Source organism: Borostomias antarcticus (genome assembly GCF_949987555.1).
Source record: "Borostomias antarcticus genome assembly, chromosome: 12".
In the NCBI taxonomy this organism is placed as follows: domain Eukaryota; kingdom Metazoa; phylum Chordata; class Actinopteri; order Stomiiformes; family Stomiidae; genus Borostomias; species Borostomias antarcticus.
Window position 1 is genome coordinate 23199077 of NC_140245.1, and position 23821 is coordinate 23222897.

General features: G+C 52.4%; 2 protein-coding genes across 2 annotated transcripts; one reads left to right on the top strand and one right to left on the bottom strand.

Annotated features, from left to right (window-relative positions):
• Positions 1-822: 822 nt before the first annotated feature.
• On the bottom strand, positions 823-8758 carry tgfbrap1 (transforming growth factor, beta receptor associated protein 1). Its single transcript, XM_084446912.1, has 12 exons — positions 8680-8758; positions 7217-7930; positions 6811-7005; positions 5620-5774; positions 5225-5307; positions 4198-4539; positions 3650-3707; positions 3386-3529; positions 3075-3221; positions 2679-2841; positions 1887-2338; positions 823-1132 (listed from the first exon to the last, which is right to left on the bottom strand). The coding sequence occupies exons 2-12, from the start codon at positions 7905-7907 to the stop codon at positions 944-946; spliced, it is 2619 nt and encodes an 872-aa protein (XP_084303038.1). The 5' UTR covers positions 7908-7930; positions 8680-8758; the 3' UTR covers positions 823-943.
• Positions 8759-9146: 388 nt separating this feature from the next.
• cul4a (cullin 4A) lies at positions 9147-23688 on the top strand. The gene is made up of 20 exons (XM_084446913.1): positions 9147-9810; positions 10433-10548; positions 11277-11380; positions 12078-12147; positions 12241-12314; positions 12457-12619; positions 12981-13070; positions 13182-13264; positions 13993-14060; positions 14854-14972; positions 15494-15686; positions 15790-15894; positions 16394-16504; positions 16893-16978; positions 17600-17707; positions 18176-18289; positions 18857-18962; positions 20839-21011; positions 21860-22012; positions 22143-23688. The coding sequence occupies exons 1-20, from the start codon at positions 9666-9668 to the stop codon at positions 22236-22238; spliced, it is 2277 nt and encodes a 758-aa protein (XP_084303039.1). The 5' UTR covers positions 9147-9665; the 3' UTR covers positions 22239-23688.
• The last annotated feature ends 133 nt before the right edge of the window (positions 23689-23821 follow it).

The window sequence follows — 23821 nt, forward strand, 5'->3', positions numbered from 1 at the left end:
TGCTTCTGACCAGCTAGTGCTGACAACAAGAGCTAGAATCCCACACTAGCGTGAACGTACTCAAGACAATCCCCACATCAGCAGAAGCTTTCACTCGGTACCGACGGATTACTTACAGTATGGAAACGACGTGAAACCATGGTTGGTGGCCTGTAGGCTGAAGAAGGTTCCGGTAGTGTGTGAAGGACACATTAGGGACTGAAGTAGAGAAATATGGAAGTCTAGATCCCCCAAAACATCTCGCAGAAGATGAGCCCAGAAGGATTTTCTCCTCATCCCTAATTTTCTCTCATTTTCTCAAGGATTTTCTCATCCTTTGAAGTGCCTCAGATCCCCTGATCCAATGTGGTGTCACAGGTGATTTTGGTTCTGTTCTGGTAGTGTAATCTCCACGTCGTCGGCTCCGGACCGGCTCCGGACCGTGTCTGGTTCAGAACCAGTACCCAACACCGGTGCCCAACCCAGCAGGACCACAGATCCAGAATGGCAGAACAGTTCAGAACGGAACCAGTCTAGCTGAGGACTAAACCTGGCCCCTGGCTTCAGAATTCAATTCAAAGTGTCTGTTACTGTTAGGATAGAAATGAGGGCTGACACCGTGGGGGTTGTTATCGTTTTCATTCTCAATCCACAGTCGGGCAGTCAAGTGTCAGTGTTGTATGAACAACAGCAGCAGCACAGGAATAAATATGTTCATTCATGATCTCACACGCACGCACACACACGCACGCGCACACACACACACACACTGTGTAGCGGAGAGAGGGAGCAGCACTCCCAGTTTCCGAGCTGGCTCTGGGCCCAGGGTCCGGTCCAGCTGTTCCCGGGTCATGGGTTCTCTGTGACTAATAATCCCTCCAGAACCCTCCATAACCCATGATCCTGCTGCGTCCCGGCTCCTCCAATCAGATCGGTCCTGGGCAGGGCTTGAGTGGGCGGGGTCTCATGTATGGTTGCTGCTATTGGTTAGTTGTCTTTTCGAGGGCGAGTCTCTGGCTCTCCGGGCGGCGCAGTGCGTGTGGACGGGCACGCCCCCCGGCAGACACACACAGTCCGGTTCGGTGAAGGTGTTATGGCACAGATGGCATCCCTTCTTCTCCGACACCAAGACAGGCCTCAGACGCTGTTTCAGCTGACAAAGCAAGGCAAGTTTATTTGTATCTCACATTTCTGCAACGAGGCAATTCCAAAGTGCTTTACGTGAGACATTAAAAGCATCAAAGTGCAACACATAAAAGGTCATATAAAACGAAATGCATAAAAAGGATGTTTAAAACAAAATGCGGGAAAAATAAAATACAGGAAGAACCACAATACCTTGCGGCATTCTCTATGAGCCTGTTCTGCTAAGTGCTTACTGTGCTTTGTTATATGACTCACTTAAATATCCTATTAGAGACTACAGGGATAGCTAACACGTAATGGCCTACCATGTAGGCAACTTCTCTGTAACTATTTGTGCACTCTACTGTTAGTCATGTCTCTATTATGAAGTATTTAGCCCATGTTTACTGCTCTGTATATGTTCTTAGCCAAGCGACAAACATTTTCCAGGAGCTCGATCGTCTTGTTGACAGGGGTCAGGGAAGAATTTTTACAACTTACTCTTCTGGCCCCCGGGTAAAACTGTTTTTTTTGCTTCCCTCTGGAATATGTAGGGGTGGGACCTATGCCCCCCCCCACCCCCCCCCCCATTGCTCTCTGTAAAGCACATTGTGTTGCCTCTGTGTATGAAATGTACTAGGCTATATAAATAAAGTTTGATTTGATTTGATACAACTCAAAACATCCTCCCTACATCCCTACATTTCAACGTTTAAAACAAGCGCCGCCGCGACCCAAACTAAGACGGAATGATCCGCTAGCCGAGACCCGGGTTCTCTCACCCTGTCGTGCTGTAGCTGCAGGTTCTCGGAGCGCGCCAGCCCCAGTGCAACCTGGGAGGTCCGGCAGGCGTGCATGCTGGACCTCAGGGCGCGGCCCAGGAAGGGCCTCAGCAGCTGGAGCGACCAGCCTTCGGGGAGCGCGCTCAGGACGCGCGCCGCGTCGAACGCCTCGCCGTGGCGGTTCAGAAGGTCGACCGCCGCCATTTCCAGCTGCCCGCTCGCCGCCGCCGCCGCCGGTAGATCCCGGTCCAGATACACCCCCAGCAGCAGGTGGAACAGGCGCTGCCGGTAAGCCGGGTCGCGGGAGGACGAGGCCCAGACACAGTAGGCCTCGGCGGAGGGGAAGTCTTTCAGCTGGTGCACCAGGATGTGCAACGCCTTATCGTGCTCCTCCAGCTTCCCGTGCAGCGTGGCGCGTTCCAGTAGCAGCAGCTCCGAGTCCTGGACCTTACCTGGGAGGAGGAGGTCAACCAAACCTTCCTGTTTAGACAGTAACCCTCACAAGAAATTAGTGCAGACTAGGGTTGCAAAAATCCAGGAATATTCACAAACTTCCCATGGAAATTAACAGGAATTTATGGGAATTAATGGGGATGAACTGGAAAATAGTTTTTTTTTTTGGTTGATTACGATAAATTTCTAGTTTTAGTACTTTTAGTTTTAGTCATTTCTAGTACTTAGAATTAAGTAACCCTTAATTACCATAAATTCCTGTTAATTAAAAGACGTTAGTGAATATTCTAGATTTTGCGCCCCTCGTGCAGACAGGCAGAACCCAGCCGGTCATCTCACCCTGCAGCAGCTGGACCCGGTAGAGGCCGGACTCCCGGAGCAGAACCTGGAGCTTCTCCCTGGCCGCGGCCACCTGGTCCCGGGGTGGCGGAGGGGACCGGGACAGCAGGGCCTGGACCCTCTCCAGGTACAGCACCGCCAGGTGGGTGTGGAGCTTCTCCTTCTACGGGGGGGACGGGGCGGCCGGGGAGACCGGAGGGGACGAGATGGACAAAGACGCAGGGTGGACAAAGCAGAACAAACACGACGTATTAGCGAACACTTTCACGTTTAAAAAAAACGGTCAAATCTTGCTAAGCAGCGAATCTTGCTAAGCGTGACGTGGTGCGAGTGTTCTCCGACGGTGACGGTAACGCGGGGCGACCAGGTCTCAGCGTCACGCCGGTGTGTTTTCACCTGGAGGCGTCGGTCGAGGACCAGGTGCTCCAGGTAGAGCAGCAGAGCCTGGCTGTGCTTCTGCAGGTACGCGATGACGTCATCCGAGCTCAGCTGACCCGATTGGTCCTTCCAGACCGGCCTCTTGGTAAAGATCTGGACCCCTATCTGGTCAGGGATCAGGGACGGCCATGAGGTTACCACCACTCATCCAATACAGTTCGTCAATAGATGTGAAAGTGTATGTGTGTGTGTGTGTGTGTGTGTGTTTGTGTGTGTGCGTGTGTGTGTGCGCGTGTGTGCGCGCGTCTCTCCCGAGTGTTGGAGCCCACCGTCTGGTCTCTCTGGAGGGCCCAGTCCGCGTACTTCCACACCAGCTCCGGGCAGGGGCAGAAGCTGAGGAAGTCCACGATGTAGTCGTACAGGTCGGACCTGGTGGGGTCGTGGAGGTCCCCGTTCACCACGCGCACCCACATCTGACAGAGGAGAACAGAGAGGGGGGGAGGGGGGGTCTTTACAGGGCCATGGTTCAGTCCAGATCTGTTCAGAATCAGTTGATGGTAAATGCTTAGCAGGGCTCAGGAGAGGATGTCTACCTGTAACGCTGCTGAATCCTGGCTGTTATAATGGTAAAGAAGTCCCAGTGCAAAATACCTGAGGTGAAGGAGAGGGGAAAAAAGGATAATAAAATATTATAATTAATAATATTGAATAATATTAAAATGAATTATTCATTCATACACTGCACTGTAACTTTTATTCCTGTATTTTATTTTTCGTGCATTTTGTTTTTGCATTTCGTTTTATATGACCTTTTATGTGTTTCTTGCAGTTTGTCTTGATGCTTTTAATGTCTCACGTGAAGCACTTTGAACTGCCTCGTTGCTGAAATGTGCTACAAATAAACTTGCCTTGTCTTATATGTTCTACTATTGTATTTAACTAGGGCTGTGGGTGTGAGAACTGGAGTTGCCTTCGATATAATGACAGATGACACAAGGAGTCAAAGAAAGACTTTTGAGATTCCCCCATGGCCGACGGGGGGGGGGGGTTGAATCTCAAAAGTCTTTCCTTGACTCCTCCTCGTGTCATCCGTCGTTCCATCGGCGCCACGTCCGTGCGTCTATCCGGCCGCAGTACCCACTTGTGGTGCTTCTCCAGCCAGGGGGCGCTGTCGGCCAGCAGGCAGGCGTTGTCGGAGGCCAGCAGGTCCAGCAGACTCTCGTGATCCTGCTCGGCGTAGAGCTTGAGCAGCGCCGTGTCCACGTCCTCCCGGCAGCCGTTGGCCGCCTCCGTGCTGCGCACCTCGCCCAGGTAGGAGATGAGGAACCTCTTGCAGCGCCGCAGCGTCTCGGGGTCGCCCTGCGCCAGCTGGTTGAGGTCGGCGAACTCGTGGAGCGGCGGGTGACAGCGGGTGAAGGACGAGGAGGAGGGCAGCAGGAGCGGGTAGAGGGAGATCAGCTCCCTGACGTCCAGCTGACCCTTACTGGGGGGGGGGTGAAGGGTCAGAGGTCAGGAGAGGCTAGAGCGAACCCTGAAGGCTGGCCTAACCTACAGTCTCCGGCTGGTTATCTTCGTAGGTCAAGAAGAAGAAGAGTCTGATGCCTCGAATCATAAGCTACCAATGATGTACCATGAAAGGGCTCAAAGGATACTAGCGAGTAGGGCTGGGTTAAGAAAAAAAATAATCGATTCATTGATTCTAAATCGATTCTGAATCAAATGATTCAGAATCGATTCATGAATCCCAAAATCGATCTTTTATTTAATGAATGAATGAATAAATGAAGGAATGAATAGTTCATTCATTCATTCAATGATTCATTCATTCATTTTTGGAAATCAGTATCGATACCCAGCCCTAGTATTGATGTGTTGCATAACTTGGCAGTCATGTAATTAAGGTTACAGCTAAAAAAAAACGATAATCGATTCTGAACCTTGTGAATCGGAATCGAATTGATTCTTGAAATTCGAATCGATACCCAGCCCTACTAGCGACTTTCTAACATTTAGCCAGCGAGTTAATAAGACAGCACTGGGACCAAGTCAGTCGAGTCGACCAATTTTAGAAGTTGAAATAATTAAAATCCTTTAATGAATATGTAAAACTGGCCCCTGGTGGTGTTCAACATGTTTAATCACCGTTATGAATCACGGTAGTTCGTTACCTGAAGTGTTCCTTCGCCTCTAAAAACTGAAGCTGTCCAAACTGGATGAATCCGGCTTGCTGGAGGATCCTTTTGTGCAAAATCTGAAGGGGAAGAGAAATAAGACGGATAAAGAGAGAGACGTCTTTTAGACACTGAGAGAGACGTCTTTTAGAGACCTCGGTCCTGTTCTACACTTCGTGGCATAAAGAAAGGAACGTATACAGCGGGAGGGAAGGAAAGGGGAACCTAGTGAAATATTGACAACATTACTTCAGAGATTCCAGTAACACAAATAAGAGAACTATGTACGACCTTATTTTGACATCAGTGCCCCTTGAATGATTTTAGTTCCTGCCATGACTTTCGTGTGTGTGTGTGTGTGTGTGTGTGTGTGTGTGTGTGCGTGCGCACACCTGGAACTTGTCTTTGGGAATGTTTCTTCGGGCTCCCTCGGTGAGAACGAGGGCCTCCTCCACCCGGTGGCTGGCCAGTAGATCCTGGATCTGTTTCTCCAGGGGCAGGGGCACCAGCACGTACACGGCCTTGGTGGAGGCCAACACCACCTTCCCTACACGGGGACACAAACACGGAGGGACGGGTCACAATCTGCACTCCTGGATGATACTAGGTCCTCAGGGGAAACCCTGAGGGAGATATTGAGCTCACACGGGACCCACGCTGGACAGTCCTCTTCAGCTCGTCCTCGATGCACTTAAAGGTATGAGTGGGTTTGACAAGAGACAGCGGAATACACTTGTGTTTTCCACCAGTAGACATTGCAGATCTAGGCTAGGTAGGTACCTTCTAGAGATGCAAACAATTAATCGAAGATCGATTCATTGATCGTTAAGGATTTGTTCGAGCACGTGAAATTTACTCGATCTAATATCAAACAACGTGGTAGCGAAGCAGCCATCTCGGGAGAAATGCAGAGAAATCAACAGCGGCATATTTTTGAAAATGAAACGGGCCAAGCAAAGCATTGTGGGACCACTTTGAAAAACCTACACATACAACACGGCGACAACAGCGATGCTCTGTCGCTTGAAGAACGTTCACTCTGACAAGTTGTCTCTCCTCCTCGTCTCACCTGCAGCAAACCCACCATCGGCTCAGTGTTTGTGAGGAGGAGCTGTGACGTCCAGCAGGCAGAGAAAAATAACCCAGTCCGTCCGTAATAAAGCGTTGATTAAGAAAAAAACGCTTTTGGTATTGTTTGGAAATGTTGGTATTTTAATTACAATGAATCGATGGATTGACCGTTAACATTACCATACATTGGGGGCGGCTGTAGCTCAGTTGGTAGAGCGGGTCGTTCAATGATCGAAGGGTCAGTGGTTCAAATCCCAGCTCCGACTGTCCACATGTCGAAGTGTCCTTGAGCAAGACACCTAACCCCAAATTGCTCCCAATGAGCAGGTTAGCACCTTGCATGGCAGCTACCGCCATTGGTGTGTGAGTGTGTGTGTGAATGGGTGAATGAGAGCCCATTGTAAAGCGCTTTGAGTGCTGCTAAGGTGGAAAAGCGCTATATAAGTGCAGTCCATTTACCATTTTACCTATGATCGATTCATGGACGAGTCTACAATTTGCAACCCTAGTACCTTCGAAGTCCTGGAGGATGTGTCCGTCCCTGAAGGCCAGGGTCTGTTTGAGCTGCTGGTCAAGCATGCTGTGGACGGTGACGAAGCCTTCGTCCAGGGCCACCACGTAGGGGAAGCACACCGCCGCACCCAACACGCTCTCCGACCAGTTCACAGGTGCACGCTGGGATATGCCCTTGGCGTTGGCGAACATTCCTGAGTAGAGAGCGATAGTGAGTGTGTATGCATGAGACATCGATCTTCATTCAGTGTCCTGCCTTTACTCACAATAAGGAAATATGTTTTTAACTACTTAGATCATATTCCACTAATCAAGAAGAAAAGCTGACACTGTGGTTGTTCGTAGGAGATCAGATCCCTTGTTTGGGCGGAAGTTGCAGTGTTGGGTGTTTTTGTAATGACTCACCCAGTCCACCGGGGGCAGCTAGAAGGAACTCCTCCCTTCCGATCCTCTTAACGATGGGCTTCCTCTCCTCGCTATCGTAGGGGAAGAGGTCTTGGGACGCCCCCGTGTTGTAGTTGAGTATCATGTACTGCGAGGACAGCGCCAGGCACAGGAAGTAGCCGTCGAGGCTGACGGCGCAGGGCTGCTCGGGCGTGGTCACCTCCTTGACCAGCTGCACCCTGTCCTCGTACACCATGTATATCTGCACCGTCCGGCGCTTCGCCGAGATCACGCCTATCTCCACGCAGAACGGGTCGCCGTTCACCGGGTTCTCGTTGACGCAGAAGGCGGCCACGCCCCTGATCTTGGCGCCGCCGCCCGACGGCACGGGCTCCAGCGTGACCATGTCCACCACGGTGACGGTGGCGTCGCACAGCACGATGAGGCGCTCCAGCGCCGACGCCGCGCGCAGCTCCGAGACGGGCTTCTTCATGCCCAGGTACTTGTGCAGGAGCTTCTGAGCCACATAGGACAGCTTCCCCTTGGCGGAGGTGTGCTCCTCCAGCAGGAAGTGGTGGATGAAGCAGTCGTTGGTGCCCACGTACAGGTGTTTGCTAATGCACTCCACGCACTCGATGCAGATGCGATGCTTGTCGCCCATCAGGAGTTCGCGCTCCACGGCGGGGACCAGCTCAAAGGCCTTCACACTCATGGCAACACCTGCATCTGCTGCTGCTGCAATACAGGAGGGCAGAGGTGAACGGTGAGGCCGAAAGTGTTGGAAACAGTCCAACGACGCTGAAAATGAAGATCAGTGAGGGTTTAGGATATGGTTAGGTGAAGGTTGGGTTAGGTTGGATAAGGGGTTGAGGTGAACACAGAGCAGAACAGACAGTATGGCGAATATGCTATTTATTATCTAACTCTTAGTGATGGGCTGGGTACCAAACTATCTTGATAAACTAGAAAACCAAGTTAAGCAAGCCTAACGCAAAGCCTCAGATCTATGATCCTCTACTTTGGGCTGTATATGCAACAGTGATACTCTTATCTGGTATCTTATTGGTGTGCTGATGTTAGCAACCGTCCTTGCTCACCAACTGTTAACACACAACTGACAACCAATTAATTGAATTCCCAAGAGATGCAAAGTTCCCCACACGTTTTGAATTCGCAAATATATAAAGCTCGCTTTGTCTGTTAGCGAGTCATATAGCAACACAACGTCAGGCTACCTAGTTAGCCAGCACTACCTACGTCTCTAGCAGCTCGCTAGCTAACGTTAGCTTAGCTTCTGTCCCCCCCTGCCTCTAGTTAAATTAGCATTTAAGGCTAACAGGCTAACAGTGGCTGTTAGGGTTCAGAGATGACGTTAGCTAGCTAGCCGACTGTGACTGGCTTCCAGAGAGGAAGAACTAGCTGCACATCTGACACCCAGAACATAGTCCGGTCTATACAACAAGGAGAGGACATCAATATCATACCCCAGCTGTGGGTACTGCAGATGGGAAAGACGAGATGCCAATATACCGCACCCCGGCCTCCTAGTCCCGTGTTCACAGCCTCCTTTCCTCTCCCCTTGCTGGCTACAATGGCTACTAGCTTCCTGCTAACGTTGCTAGCAGATTCCCTGATGTCATGCATGCATGTACTTCCTCATAGAGACATGGGGCTGTATTCAAGATAGCAAACACTTGTTTGGACTACTAAAACACTTCTTTGGACTACTAAACTGATTATTGAGTACGCACGTTTAGCAACTCGGGGTCCCCCTAGATGTCAGTAGCTACACGTTTTTTTTAATAATGTTAAAATGAGCACATAGAGCGCGTTTGCTTTACTTTGAAAAGCTTTTCGATTTGGAACTACATGGATGCATGGCCTACATTTCCCAGTGTGCACCGCGTCCTAGCGGAAGCCATTTTGTTGCTCTTGTGCTGCTAGCCGTGTAGCTAGCGCAGTGATGGGGGCGAGGAAATTGCGCTCTGATTTGATTTTTTCTCGCAAATGGGACCCTAATTATAAAAGCTAACCTTTAACTCATATTTGCTAAACCTATAAATCCCGAGCAGGATATGAAGTTGTGGATAAACTCTTTGGAATTGAGTTTTTACGCCCGGGACAGGAGCTGTAGCTAGCTAGCGTTAGCTAAGGAAGGCTAACAACGGTCCCTAGCCTTTATAAAAAACTAGTCATAGCTAGCTTCAAGCTCACCCACTTCCAAACTTTCCCAGAGTTGGATTTATCGCTATTTTGCGGTCGTTTCACGCGAGTGTACTTCATACATGCACTTCATTCGTCCTCGGTGGTTTATTTGAAGCAACCGAATCACGTGACTTGTGTAACTGTGAAGTAGCCCGACCAACTTGTGATCGAGGCTAGCTCGCTAAGCGTGTCAGGAAAGCGCTGCGGGTGACAGGTAGGCTGCTGCTGTTCATAACCACGGCTGAGGCCTTATGTGCGTGAGTTCATGATGGCAGAAGACATAAGACAGGATAAAAAAGCCAACTTTTCGGCTCTGACTGAGCACAACAACAACGGAGTGACCAGGACCTCGGCTCTGGCCTCCAACAAGAGTGGCGCCTCCAAGAAACTGATCATCAAGAATTTCAAAGGTAAGTGAGCTAACTTTAACTTTCTAGTTCATGTTAGCTGGCTCACCGACAAGACTAGTCATGTATTGTCAACATGTGTTTCTATCAGAGGGTTAAATCTTTCTGCACCTGCTGATTTGCCCTGATCACATTATATGGCCCTCGGCTGGTTGTTGTTGGTTAGATGGTACTAAGGTTAGCCAAGTTAGCAAAGCAAAGCAAGCAAAGATAATGTTCCACAAGAGCTACGAGTACAATGTCGACGCTAATTAAACTGTTAGCTGTTATCTGACAACATATCTTGACTAATGACATTGCTGTGAGGGACAGGTGTTTGTAAACAATCTTTGATGGGCCTTGCTTTTGTAAACAATCTCCAGTTGGCCTTCCTTCCTGCTTGGTCATGTGAATTGTCATACTAGTTGTTTATGTTTGCATTTTGCTTTGCTAGGAGACCCTCTTCGTAGATGAAGAGCATGAGTGAATGCATGGTTCTATGGGTTGGGTCTCCTGGACAAATTGGCCCCCTGCAGATTACCATTGAGAATCAGGCCTCTGAACACGCCTGCAGAAGTCACGGCAGCTACTACTAGTACGGGTCCTTGGGTGTTGTTGAACTGTTGTTGTTGGTGCTGTGCCACAGACAGGCCAAAGCTCGCCGAAAACTACACAGAAGACACATGGCTGAAGTTGAGAGATGCAGTGGGGGCCATTCAGAACAGCACCTCCATCAAATACAACCTGGAGGAACTCTACCAGGTCAGAGGGCCCAAACACCTGTCATGTTATGTCATCTCATTGCAGGCGTGTCAAGAAACATTAACCACGGGCTGTAAGTAAAGAGAAGTTTCCCCCAAGATCTTTTTGCCATCTCCATCTCTCCGGTCATCATACAGTAGACAGCTGGGGAGAACAATCTGACCCTAGACCAGGGCCTTGCCCTCGGGGAAACCCGTTTTACTTCCAGAGCAGAAGTAACACACGGGTATGCTAGGAAAACCTTCCGTGAGTGTGTTTACCAGCATATGTGTGTGTGTGTGTGTGTGTATCCGTGTATGCATATACATTTCAATCTTTGCTCAACACCTTGTCTCCAGCTGTCCTCGGTGCGTCATGTGACTGGCTCGTCGCTGAGCCTGTGTGGGTTGGCGTGGCCTCTCTTGCCAGGACCAGTGATGTAACCAGCCAATTTCGTAGGCGGTGCCAACTAGGACAGGGGCATAGTTTTGGAAGCAGTGCCCTTTTCTAGCCTCTCCCTATTATCTAAGAGGAGGTTTTCTAGGCCGGGTCTCGACGGCGCAGTCAGAGGTGTGCCAAGTCGGCCAGGCCACTGTCTCCTATTGTACAGACCCCGGCAGCAATAGAAGAACAGCTTTTTTTCTTCCAAGTCATACGTCACTTTTCCCTCCCTCTCCTGACCCTCTTTCTCTCTCTCTCACTCTCTCTCTCTTTCTCTCTCACTCTCTCTCTCTTTATCTCTCCCTCAGGCGGTGGAGAACCTGTGCTCGTATAAGGTCTCTCCCACGCTGTACAAGCAATTGCGCCAAGTCTGTGAAGACCATGTCCAGGCCCAGATCCACCAGTTCAGAGAATATCCTTTACTGTGTGTGTGTGTGTGTGTGTGTGTGTGTGTGTGTGTGTGTATGTATGTGTGTGTGTGTGTGTGTGTGTGTGTGTGTGTGTGTGTGTGAGAGTGTGTGTGTGAGAGTGTGAGTGTGTGTGTCATTGGGAGACTGACCGGCTAGTCAAGTTGGCCTGGGCAGCACTGATAGTGATAACACTTCATATCAGCGTCACTGGGGAGCCTTGGGGGGGGTCTACAGTAGCCGTCACAGATCACATAGTTGGATATCTCATGGGGGGGTACAGCCCAGTCATAGTCACATAGTTGGATATCTCATGGGGGGGGGGTATGGCTCAGTCACAGATCACATAGTTGGATATCTCATGGGGGGGGTACAGCCCAGTCATAGGTCACATATTTGGAGATCTCATCAGCAGGTTACTGTGTCATAGTGCGTCTGGGCCAGAAGGGGGCGCTGTGGACCTCCTCCCTCGTATCACAGCTGTGTACTGCGCTATGATGAGAGTGTAATACCTGGCCTGGCTCTTGGTCATCTGTGGTTGCTTCCCCCTCTTCCCCACTTGACTACCCAATAACAGGAAATGAGGGTGGATTGTGCACTGACATTACGCAACCTTCTAAAGCTGCTGGTTCACCAACGGATAGTTGGTTGTGTACGTAGCCCTATGAGCGTGGGAGAGCCTTTCCTTAACGGCCAGCTCACAGAGTCCCTGGACAGCCTGTCCTTCCTGAAGAGGATGAACCGCTGTTGGCAGGACCACTGCAGACAGACGGTCAGCCTTCGTCCACATCAGTTGACCTAAATGTCCCCCCTCCCCTCTCTCCGGGGTGTCTAGACTCTAATGTGTGACCGTCCCCTTGTTTAGATCATGATCCGGAGCATCTTTCTGTTCCTGGACCGTACCTACGTGCTGCAGAACTCCCTCCTCCCCTCCATCTGGTAAGAGCCTGGTCCAGAAGCAAGGCTGGTCTCCGTCACTCTGTTAACTAGCGTGTCGGGTTCCTGTCGGAGATCGGGGGTTCGAGGCGCGCGTCTGGCGAGCTAAGAGGTCGCGCCCCTCTGGTGTTTTTTTTCCCGACAGGGACACGGGCCTGGAGCTGTTCCGCACGCACATCGTGAGCGACGGCGCCGTCCAGAAACGCACGGTCGACGGGATCCTGGAGCAGATCGAACGCGAGCGCAACGGGGAGACCGTGGACCGCAGTCTGCTGCGCAGCCTACTGGGCATGCTCTCCGACCTGCAGGTGATTGGACGGTTTTTCCAACCAATGACGTCCGTTTTGCTTTCTCGATTGCATCAGTTGCACCTCTCTTGGGGCCCTTTTTGCAAATGTTTATCTCCATCTCAATTCCAGCTTGCGTTAAAGACATCGAAGCCTGTGTTATGTGAAGCCACTGGATGCCGTTGTGGTTGCGCAGCTAGATTGCATGCAGTTTGACTGTTATTGCGTGCGGTAAATCGTGTAGAAAACCCTGTGCAATCCATGCGCAATAGGGTTCGCCTTCGACAAACCGCCACCGAATTGCTCCACCTGACATCCGCTTTAAGGAGCTCACACCACGTCTGACCCTCCTCCTCCTCCCCCTCATCCTCCTCCTCCTCAGGTCTACAAGGAGTCGTTCGAGGAGCGTTTCCTGACCGAGACCAACCGGCTGTACGCCGCCGAGGGCCAGAGGCTGATGCAGGAGAGAGACGTTAGTGGCGCCCGCCCTTCGCACGCCTCACGCCATCTTGTCCCGGCTGTGCGTTCTCTGAACGCGGGCTGTGTGGACGGACTGTTTGATAAGCGTCCTCTTCTCCCCCAGGTGCCAGAGTACCTGCACCACGTGGCGCGTCGACTGGAGGAGGAGAACGACCGCGTCATCAGCTACCTCGACCAGAGCACTCAGTAAGACCCTCCCCCCGCGCCTCCAACTGACCGGCCCTCGGTCCAATCAGAGACCAGTCCAATCAGAGACCGGTCCAATCAGAGACCGGTCCAATCAGAGACCGGTCCAATCAGAGAACGGTCCAATCAGAGACCGGTCCAATCAGAGACCGGTCCAATCATAGACCGCACCCACATCTACTCCTCTCGGCCCTCATCCCTCTCAGCCCCCTCAGCCCTCATCCCTCTCAGCCCTCATCCCCCTCAGCCCTCATCCCCCTCATCCCCCTCATCCCCCCATCCCTCTCAGCCCTCATCCCCTCAGCCCTCATCCCTCTCAGCCCTCATCCCCCCATCCCTCTCAGCCCTTAGCCCTCATCCCTCTCATCCCTCTCAGCCCTCATCCCCCTCAGCCCTCATCCCTCTCATCCCTCTCAGCCCTCATCCCCCTCAGCCCTCATCCCTCTCAGCCCTCTCAGCCCTCTCAGCCCTCATCCCCCTCAGCCCTCATCCCCCCATCCCTCTCAGCCCTTAGCCCTCATCCCTCTCATCCCTCTCATCCCTCTCAGCCCTCATCCCCCTCAGCCCTCATCCCTCTCATCCCTCTCAGCCCTCATCCCCCTTAGCCCTCATCCCTCTCAGCCCTCATCCCCCTCAGCCCTCATCCCTCTCAGCCCTCATCCCCCTCAGCCCTCATCCCCCTCAGCCCTCATCCCTCTCAGCCCTCATCCCTTTCTCGTCCCCTCCAGGAAGCCACTCATCTCCAACGTGGAGAAGCAGCTGCTTGGAGAACACATGACGGCCGTACTCCAGAAAGGTAGCTAGTGTGGTATAGTCCTCGTGTGTATCACGTGTGTGTCTGTCTTGTTTAGGTGGTGTTTGTGTGTGTGTGTGTGTTATGAAGGGATGTGTGCGTTATTTAGGTGATGTGTGTGTGTTTATATGGGGTGTGTGTGTGTGTTAACATGGTGTGTGTGTGTTTACATGGTGTGTGTGTGTGGGTATGTGTGTTTACATGATGTGTGTGTGTATGTGTTTACATGATGTGTGTGTGTGTGTGTGTGTTTACATGATGTGTGTGTCTGTTTATATGGGGTGTGTGCGTGTGTGTTTACATGGTGTATGTGTGTATGTGTTTATATGGGGGTGTGTGTGTTTACATGGTGTGTGTGTGTTTACATGGTGTGTGTGTGTGACCTCTGTTCTCAGGTCTGGGTGTGTGTGTGACCTCTGTTCTCAGGTCTGTGTGTGTAACCTCTGTTCTCAGGTCTGTGTGTGTAACCTCTGTTCTCAGGTCTGGGTGTGTGTGTGACCTCTGTTCTCAGGTCTGGGTGTGTGTGTGACCTCTGTTCTCAGGTCTGTGTGTGTGTGTGACCTCTGTTCTCAGGTCTGTGTGTGTAACCTCTGTTCTCAGGTCTGGGTGTGTGTGTGACCTCTGTTCTCAGGTCTGGGTGTGTGTGTGACCTCTGTTCTCAGGTCTGGGTGTGTGTGTGCGTTTATATGGTGTGTGTGTGTGTGTGTGTGTAACTCATGGATGTATTGTAACTGATCTCAGGTCTGGGTGTGTGTGTGTGTTTACATGGTGTGTGTGTGTGTGTAACTGATCTCAGGTCTGGGTGTGCTGCTGGATGAGAACCGAGTGACGGAGCTGGCTCTGCTCTACCAGCTGTTCAGCAAGGTGAAGGGAGGCCTGCCCACCCTGCTACAGTTCTGGAGGGACTACATCAAGGTACACTCACACACACACTCACACACACACACTCACACAACACAGCTACACACACACAACACACAAGGCTCTTCAGCAAGGTGAAGGGAGGCCTGCCCACCCTGCTACAGTTCTGGAGGGACTACATCAAGGTACACTCACACACACACACACAACAGTTGTGTTAATCGATAACTGAACCTTCACAAACAATAGTCGATCAATTGATAAGAACGTCCCACGTTGCGCTGCACTTTGCTCTCTGTCGAAAATCGATTCATCGATTAAGAAAAAAACGCTTTTGGTATCGTTTGGAAATTTTTATATTTTAATTACAATAAATCGATTGATTGATCGTTAACATTACCAATGATCGATTCAGGAACGAGCCAACAATTTGAACCCCTACTCCATATGATGGGTGAAAAGCATGACTTTCCCTGCTGTACTCCTGTCCCTCACGCGCCATATCTGATGTCCATGACTCTCTCTCTCTCTCTCTCTCTCTCTCTCTCTCTCTCTCTCTGTCTGTCCCCCTGAAGAGTTTCGGAGGGGAGATCGTGGGCACCCCAGAGAAGGACAAGGACATGGTCCAGGACCTCCTGGACTTCAAGGACAAGATGGACAACGTGGCCCAGGGCTGCTTCAACCGGAACGAGAGCTTCATCAACGCCATGAAGGAGGCCTTCGAGAGCTTCATCAACAAGAGGCCCAACAAACCCGCCGAGCTCATCGGTGAGGAGGACAGGGGCCTGTTCTCTCTCCATCCAGCCGTGTGTGTGTGTGTGTGTGTGTGTGTGTTCTTGCTCATTCCCCGGCTGTGTTCTTCTCCGCCCAGCGAAGTACGTGGACTCCAAACTGCGGGCGGGGAACAAGGAGGCCACGGAGGAGGAGCTGGAGAGAATCCTGGACAAGATCATGATCATCTTCCGCTTCATCCACGGTCAGACGCCTTCACGTCTTCTGTCTCCTCATGAAACCGCGCGCGTGTGTGTGTGTGTGTGTGTCGGTCTTCCTGTGTGTGTGTGTGTGTGTGTGTCTTCCTGTGTGTCTTCCTGTGTGTGTGTGTGTGTGTGTGTCTCAATCTCACCGGTAGCTGCGATCTCAGGTGACTCCAGTGTTTTTAGCGAGGCCTCACCCTTCTCTCTCTCCCTCTCTCTCTCTCTCCCTCCCTCTCTCTCCATCTCTCTCTCTCCCTCCCTTCCTGTCTCTCTCCCTCCCTCTCTCTCCATCTCTCTCTCCCTCCCTTCCTGTCTCCCCCCCCCCCCTCTCTTTCTCTCTCTCTCTCGCCCCCTCTCTCTCTCCCTCCCCCTCTCTCCCTCTCCCTCTCTCTCTCTCTCCCTCCCTCCCCCTCTCTCTCTCCCCCTCCCTCCCTCTCCCTCCCCCTCTCCCTCTCCCCCCCCCCTCTCTCTCTCTCCCTCCGTCCCTCCCTCCCTCCTCAGGTAAGGACGTGTTCGAGGCGTTCTACAAGAAGGACCTGGCCAAGCGTCTGCTGGTGGGGAAGAGCGCCTCGGTGGACGCCGAGAAGTCCATGCTGTCCAAGCTCAAGCACGGTGGGTTCCCCCTCCTTTCCTCCCTCTCTCCGCCCCCCCCGAATCGGCCTCAGCCACCATTCTGCGCCGGCGTTGTGGTCCTCTACCCCTCTTGCTAAAAGGGGAAATTTGCGAACGCCTCCTACATTCCATCGCTCCGAGACGGTCACCCAGAACTCCAAGCGCACTTTTCGGAGCGTGACAAAAAAGAAAAGGGGAAGTTACCCCTGATTGTAAATTGCGGTAACCGATGTTCCTCCTAATTGAGGTCACGTGTCGGGGCAGGGGTGAGGGGCCGTGAGCTGTGGGGGTGGGGGGGGGGGGGGGATGAGTCAGCGATCATGTGACCACTCCTCTGGTGGACGAGCAGGATGTGAGCGCGCTCATGCGGTTTCTGACTTCCTCACAGAGTGCGGAGCGGCCTTCACCAGTAAGCTGGAGGGGATGTTCAAAGACATGGAGCTGTCCAAAGACGTCATGATCCAGTTCAAACAGGTGCCCTTATCTCACACACACACACACACACACACTGGACCGCCTGGCACGCTGAAGGCAGCAGACATTTGATCAAAAGTGTTTCCTATGTAGTAGAATAAAGACTTATTTTGGATCCATTTAAGACTAGTTTTCACTTCATCCACAATATGAAATGTAGCATTGTAAACAAGTAGCCTTGAGAAGCAATGGTTCTTGGGATTAGTAGCCCATAGGGCAGGAGCCTATCTCCTGATTCCTTAGCATGAGGCAGCTTGATGTACAAGTCCACCCCCTGGACATGACGCTAGTATGTCGAAGGGACTTACCCCCAATCCAACCCTTGTTCCCGAGCGCCAAGCAGGGAGGCATTGGGTACCTTATTTTTTGTCTTTGGTATGACTCGGCCGGGGATCGAACCCCCTACCTCCCAGTCTCAGGGCGGACCCTCGAACCACAAGCCCACTGAGCTGGTCAGAGCATTGGAAGGGCCTTGTTTTCTCTATGGCTTACGGTCAACCCGCATAATTATACACCATCATCACATCATGTTTAGTCCATGGGTGTGCGCGCCGTGTGTATGATACGTTGCGTGTGTGTGTGTGTGTGTGTGTGTGTGTGTGTGTGTGTCTCTCTCCGTAGTACACCCAGAACCAGAGTGAGCCCAGCAACATCGAGCTGACCGTCAACATCCTCACCATGGGCTACTGGCCCTCGTACACTCCCATGGAGGTCCACCTTCCCCCAGAGGTGAGAGAGTGTGTCAGTCGCCGTCGGCCTGCGGGGGAGAGGCGAGCGGTGTGTGTGCGTGTGTGCGTGTGTGCGTGTGTGTGTGTGTGTGTGTGTGTGTGTGTGTGTGAGAGAGGACGAGTACAGGAAGTTCACACGCTTCTCAAACGCTTGAGAAATATCTTCTGCGGTTGACACCCCTCTCTCTATCTCTCTCTCCCTCTCTCTATCTCTCTCTCCCTCTCTCCCTCTCTCTCTCTCTCTCTCTCTCTCCCTCTATCTCTCTCTCCCTCTCTCTCTCTCTCGCCCCCTCTCTCTCCTTTTCTCTCTCTCTCTCCCCCCCCTCTCTCTCTCCCCCCTTCTCTCTCTCTCTCCCTCTCCCTCTCTCCCTCTGTCTCCCTCTCTCCCTCTGTCTCTCTCTCCCCCTCTCTCTCTCCCTGTCTCTCTCTCTCCCTCTCTCCCTCCCTCCCTCCCTCCCTCCCGTCTCAGATGGTGAAGCTGCAGGAGGTGTTTAAGCTGTTCTATCTGGGCAAACACAGCGGCAGGAAGCTCCAGTGGCAGCCGACCCTGGGGCACGCCGTCCTCCGGACCGAGTTCAAAGAGGTCAGCCACGCCCACGCGGCCCAGTACGACCGCTGGAAGAGATTTATTCTAATAACTCAGAAAAGAGTAGTGGAGAATGCTATGCTAATGCTAATGTTTGCAAAGTCGGGCTCAGAGAGAAAAGGAACATCCGCCAAGAGCAAGATTATCATGAAAACAGAGCATTTTAAACAGTGTGGGTGTGGCCATACCTGCATATGCAAATACCTCACTAGCCAATGATCAGTGAGTAGACAGGTCAGAGGGTCAACAGCTGAAGTGAACATCACAGAGATCAAAGAGCTGGGAGGAGGTGACCCTTGGTGAGGTCTCCTTCCATACAGGATTGTTTAGGCCTGGGGGTGGAGGTCAGGGGTCAATAAACAGAGGACAGCCTCTCACTTTATAAGACAGGTCTATGACAGACGATGTCTTGAGCAGAGAATACACTCATTTGAATGTATCTATTACACCGCAGACGCCTGGAACGGCACGAGTAACCTGTGTGTGTGTGTGTGTGTGCGTGTGTGTGCGTGCGTGCGTGTGTGTGCGTGTGTGCGTGTGTGTGCGTGTGTGCCCCTCCCCCAGGGTAAGAAGGAGCTGCAGGTGTCCCTGTTCCAGACCCTGGTGCTGCTGATGTTTAACGAGGGGGAGGAGTTCAGCGTGGAGGAGATCCGCACGGCCACAGGCATAGGTACGAGCCACGCCCCTCTTCTCTTCCTGCGTTGAGCCTCATGCGTGTACGAGCCACGCCCCTCTCTCTTCCTGCGTTGAGCCTCATGCGTGTACGAGCCACGCCCCTCTTCCTGTTTTGAGCCTCATGCGTGTACGAGCCACGCCCCTCTCTCTTCCTGCGTTGAGCCTCATGCGTGTACGAGACACGCCCCTCTCTCTTCCTGCGTTGAGCCTCATGCGTGTACGAGCCACGCCCCTCTCTCTTCCTGCGTTGAGCCTCATGCGTGTACGAGCCACGCCCCTCTCTCTTCCTGCGTTGAGCCTTGTGTGTGTACGAGCCACGCCCCTCTCTCTTCCTGCGTTGAGCCTCATGCGTGTACGAGCCACGCCCCTCTTCCTGCGTTGAGCCTCATGCGTGTACGAGCCACGCCCCTCTCTCTTCCTGCGTTGAGCCTCATGCGTGTACGAGCCACGCCCCTCTCTCTTCCTGCGTTGAGCCTCATGCGTGTACGAGCCACGCCCCTCTCTCTTCCTGCGTTGAGCCTCATGCGTGTACGAGCCACGCCCCTCTCTCTTCCTGCATTGAGCCTCATGCGTGTACGAGCCACGCCCCTCTCTCTTCCTGCGTTGAGCCTCATGCGTGTACGAGCCACGCCCCTCTCTCTTCCTGCGTTGAGCCTCATGCGTGTACGAGCCACGCCCCTCTCTCTTCCTGCGTTGAGCCTCATGCGTGTACGAGCCACGCCCCTCTTCCTGCGTTGAGCCTCATGCGTGTACGAGCCACGCCCCTCTTCCTGCGTTGAGCCTCATGCGTGTACGAGCCACGCCCCTCTTCCTGCGTTGAGCCTCATGTGTGTACGAGCCACGCCCCTCTTCCTGCGTTGAGCCTCATGTGTGTACGAGCCACGCCCCTCTCTCTTCCTGCGTTGAGCCTCATGCGTGTACGAGCCACGCCCCTCTCTCTTCCTGCGTTGAGCCTCATGCGTGTACGAGCCACGCCCCTCTTCCTGCGTTGAGCCTCGTGTGTGTACGAGCCACGCCCCCCTCTCTTCCTGCGTTGAGCCTCGTGTGTGTACCAGCCACGCCCCTCTTCCTGCGTTGAGCCTCGTGTGTGTACGAGCCACGCCCCTCTTCCTGCGTTGTGCCTCGTGTGTGTACGAGCCACGCCCCTCTCTCTTCCTGCGTGTACGAGCCACGCCCCTCTCTCTTCCTGCGTTGAGCCTCATGCGTGTACGAGCCACGCCCCTCCCTCTTCCTGCGTTGAGCCTCGTGTGTGTACGAGCCACGCCCCTCTCTCGTGTGTGTTGGTAAACGCAGGCGTCAGACTCCTCCTGCGGAGCATTGCATTGGGTCCCGTGTTAATGCACGTTTGCGCAGCAATGATGCTGAAACATTTTCTTTTTTGGCGCCTTTCAAGACACTTTAGGTCCGTTTAGGACAGAAATATATATATATTTAGTTATTTTTTCTGTCCTAAACTGACTGAGTTACTATGTGTGTATATATATATATATATCTTTTAAATCAAACTCTTTGTATGGCGCATTTCATACACAGAGGCAACACAATGCGCTTTACAGAGAGCAATGGGGGGGGGGGCATACGTAGGTCCCAACCCTACATATTCCAGAGGGAAGAAAAAAAACAGTTTCCCCCGGGGGCCAGAAAAGTGAGCTGTAAAAACTCTCCCCTGACCTCTCTCAACAAGACGATGGAGCAAGCTCCCGGAACATGTTTGTCTCTTGGCTAAGAAGAGAATCTACAGAGCAGTAAACATGGGCTAGATACTTCATAAGAGAGACATGACTAACAGTAGAGCGCACAAATAGTTACAGAGAAGTTGCCTATATAGTATATAAATACAGTGTAACACCTTTTGCCTCCCCCATGTCCAGAGGAGGGCGAGTTGAGGCGCACCCTGCAGTCCCTGGCGTGCGGCAAGGCGCGCGTCCTCAATAAGAGTCCCCGGGGGAAGGACGTGGAGGACGCCGACCGCTTCAACTTCAACAACGACTTCCGACACAAACTGTTCCGCATCAAGATCAACCAGATTCAGATGAAGGAGACGGTAGGAGCTCCTCCTCTCTCTCTCTCTTCTCTCTCTCTCTCTCCTCTCTCTCTGTCTCTCTCTCTGTCTCTCTCTTCTCTCTCTCTCTCTCTTCTCTGTCTCTCTCTCTCTTCTCTCTCTCTGTCTCTCTCTCTCTCTCTGTCTCTCTCTTCTCTGTCTCTCTCTCTCTCTTCTCTCTCTCTGTCTCTCTCTCTCTCTCTCTGTCTCTCTCTCTCTTCTCTGTCTCTCTCTCTCTCTCTCTCTCTCTCTCTCTCTCTCTCTTCTCTCTCTCTCTCTCTCTCTCTCTCTCTCTCTCTCTCTCTTCTCTCTCTCTCTCTCTCTCTCAACCTAGTCTCCCCGAGGTAGCAGAGCGTAGCGGTCGGGAGGGGGTATAGAGTTTAACCATGGCCTGGAGGTAGGAGGGGGCTGTTCCTTATATTGCCCTGTAGGCTAGTACCAGAGTTTTAAACTGGATGTGAGCCGCTACAGGGAGCCAGTGTAGAGAACGGAGAAAGGAAGTTGTGTGGGAGAACTTGGGGTGGTTGAACACTAGGCGAGCAGCAGCTTTCTGGACAAGTCCCAGGGGTTTAATGGCCGACGCCGGCGCCCCAGCGAGGAGGGAGTTGCAGTAGTCCAGGCGGGAGATGACCAGGGCCTGGATGAGTACCTGCCACGTTTCATCAGTGAGGAAAGGGTGAATCCTCCCGATGTTGTAGGGCATCATCGTGACTTGCTCGGTGACGGGCCGATTCGTCGGTTGTCCTCGTTGACCTAAAGGGGCTTGCTTTCCAGTCACGTTTCGTGTGTGTGTGTGTGTGTGTGTGTGTGTGCGCGTGTGTGTGTGTGTGTGTCCGCCCCCCCCCCCCCAGGTGGAGGAGCAGGTGAGCACCACGGAGCGCGTGTTCCAGGACCGGCAGTACCAGATCGACGCGGCGGTGGTCCGCATCATGAAGATGAGGAAGACCCTCAGCCACAACCTGCTGGTGTCCGAACTCTACAACCAGCTCAAGTTCCCCGTCAAGGTGACCGCGGCGTTCTCCTTTTCCTTTCTCCTCTCCTACCCTTTACTCTTCATTCTCCTTCCTGCGCCCTCCCTCTGACCCTCTCTCTCCGACCCGTGACCCTTGACCCCGCTGTGTTGTCTCTCCACAGCCGGGGGACCTGAAGAAGCGAATCGAGTCGCTCATCGACAGAGACTACATGGAGCGCGACAAGGAGAGCCCCAACCAGTACCACTACGTCGCCTGAGGGGGTGGGGGGGGGGCGCCACCTGCTCCACCCGACCCCCCCACACACACACACACCCTCCTAGCGGGCTCCAAACTGACGTGCCCCCCCTGCCTCCCCCCTCCCCTCAGAGAGAGCCAGGAGAGGCCAGAGGCCGGACTCCACATGTCCACTCAACACCCCCCTCGGAGGGGGCCGTGGCGGGGTGGCGATGGGGGTGGAGAGTCCTAGGGTTGTTTAGCGGGGGGGGAGGGGCCAGCACAAATCCTCGACGGACAGAAAAAAAACGAGCACTTTCTGATTCTTTCTTTCTGTTCTTTTTTTTCCCCCCTCCCACCTCCCCCCCCCCCCCCCCCCCCACACGTTTTGTTTTGTTTTCCGGTCGCTCTCCCTCCGTCTCTGGATCTGTCGTGTCCCGCTGCCGTGGGCTCATCTTGTATCTTGGTTAGGTTCCGTTGTTGTCGTCATTGTTGTTGATGTTGTTGTGTTTTTCGTTCCGTGTTTCATCCGTGAGGCGACTTGCACTGATCTGTTGTCACGACGGCGCCGTGTGGTCGCCTGGGCGGGTGTAGGAACAGGGTTTGGAAGGAAGGGGGCGGCGGAGAGGGGGGGGGGGGGTTGGTTGACCGGTGGGTGGGGGGGGGGGGTCACATGAACATGGACAAGGAGAGTGACATGGGAGGGAGGGGGGGGGGGGTTGAGGACACAACACAGCCGAACAAGAGGACAAAACCATCTGGGTATTTCCTTCCCCTTCCTCCCTGTATTCTGACCAACACTGTCCATGCGCTGATTTTTGTAGACCAGATTGTATTCTTTGTAAGAGAGAGAGACAGAGAAAGAGAACTGAAAAAATAAATAAATGGGTATTTAATGAATTGACGAAGGGTGATCGGTGTGAAGATGAAATGTGTGTGTGTGTGTGTCTGTGTGTGTGTGCGCGTGTGTGTGTGTTTTCTCCTGGGATTAGATCAGATTGATTAGATTATGTTTATAGTCCTCAGTGAGGGAGAGGGAATGCTTTTACCGGCTCGTTGGGAGAGCCTCCTTCAGCTGCTCACTGAGCAACATAATTAGATTTGATCTCCTGAAAGCGAGTAATTCCTTAGAGAAACACAATTAGCCCTGCTGGCGAGCGGAGGGGCCAAGCATCGCCCACCCATCAGTAAGGATGCTCATAATAAACAAACAAGGAAGGAAGGAACTGCTAGAAGATGATGTGGATCATGACCCTGAAGATGTTACAATGCACCCCTTCTGTGTTTCTCTGGTCCAAACCACTGCTCTCGTTCAGAAAGCCCGCAAAGCAAGACACGTTTATTTGTAGCACATTTCAGCAACAAGGCAATTCAAGGTGCTTTACATGAGACATTAACAGCATCAAGACAAAGTGCAAGAAACACATAAAAGGTCATTAAACGAAATGCAAATAAAGGACATTTAAAACAAAATGCAGGAAAAAATAAAATACAGGAATAAAAGTTACAGTGCAGTGTACAAATGAATAATATTTGATTTAATAAAAAGCAGCGGTGAAAAAAGTCTTCAGTCTTGATTTAAAAGAACAGAGTTGCAGCAGACCTGCAGTTTGTTCCAGATATGTG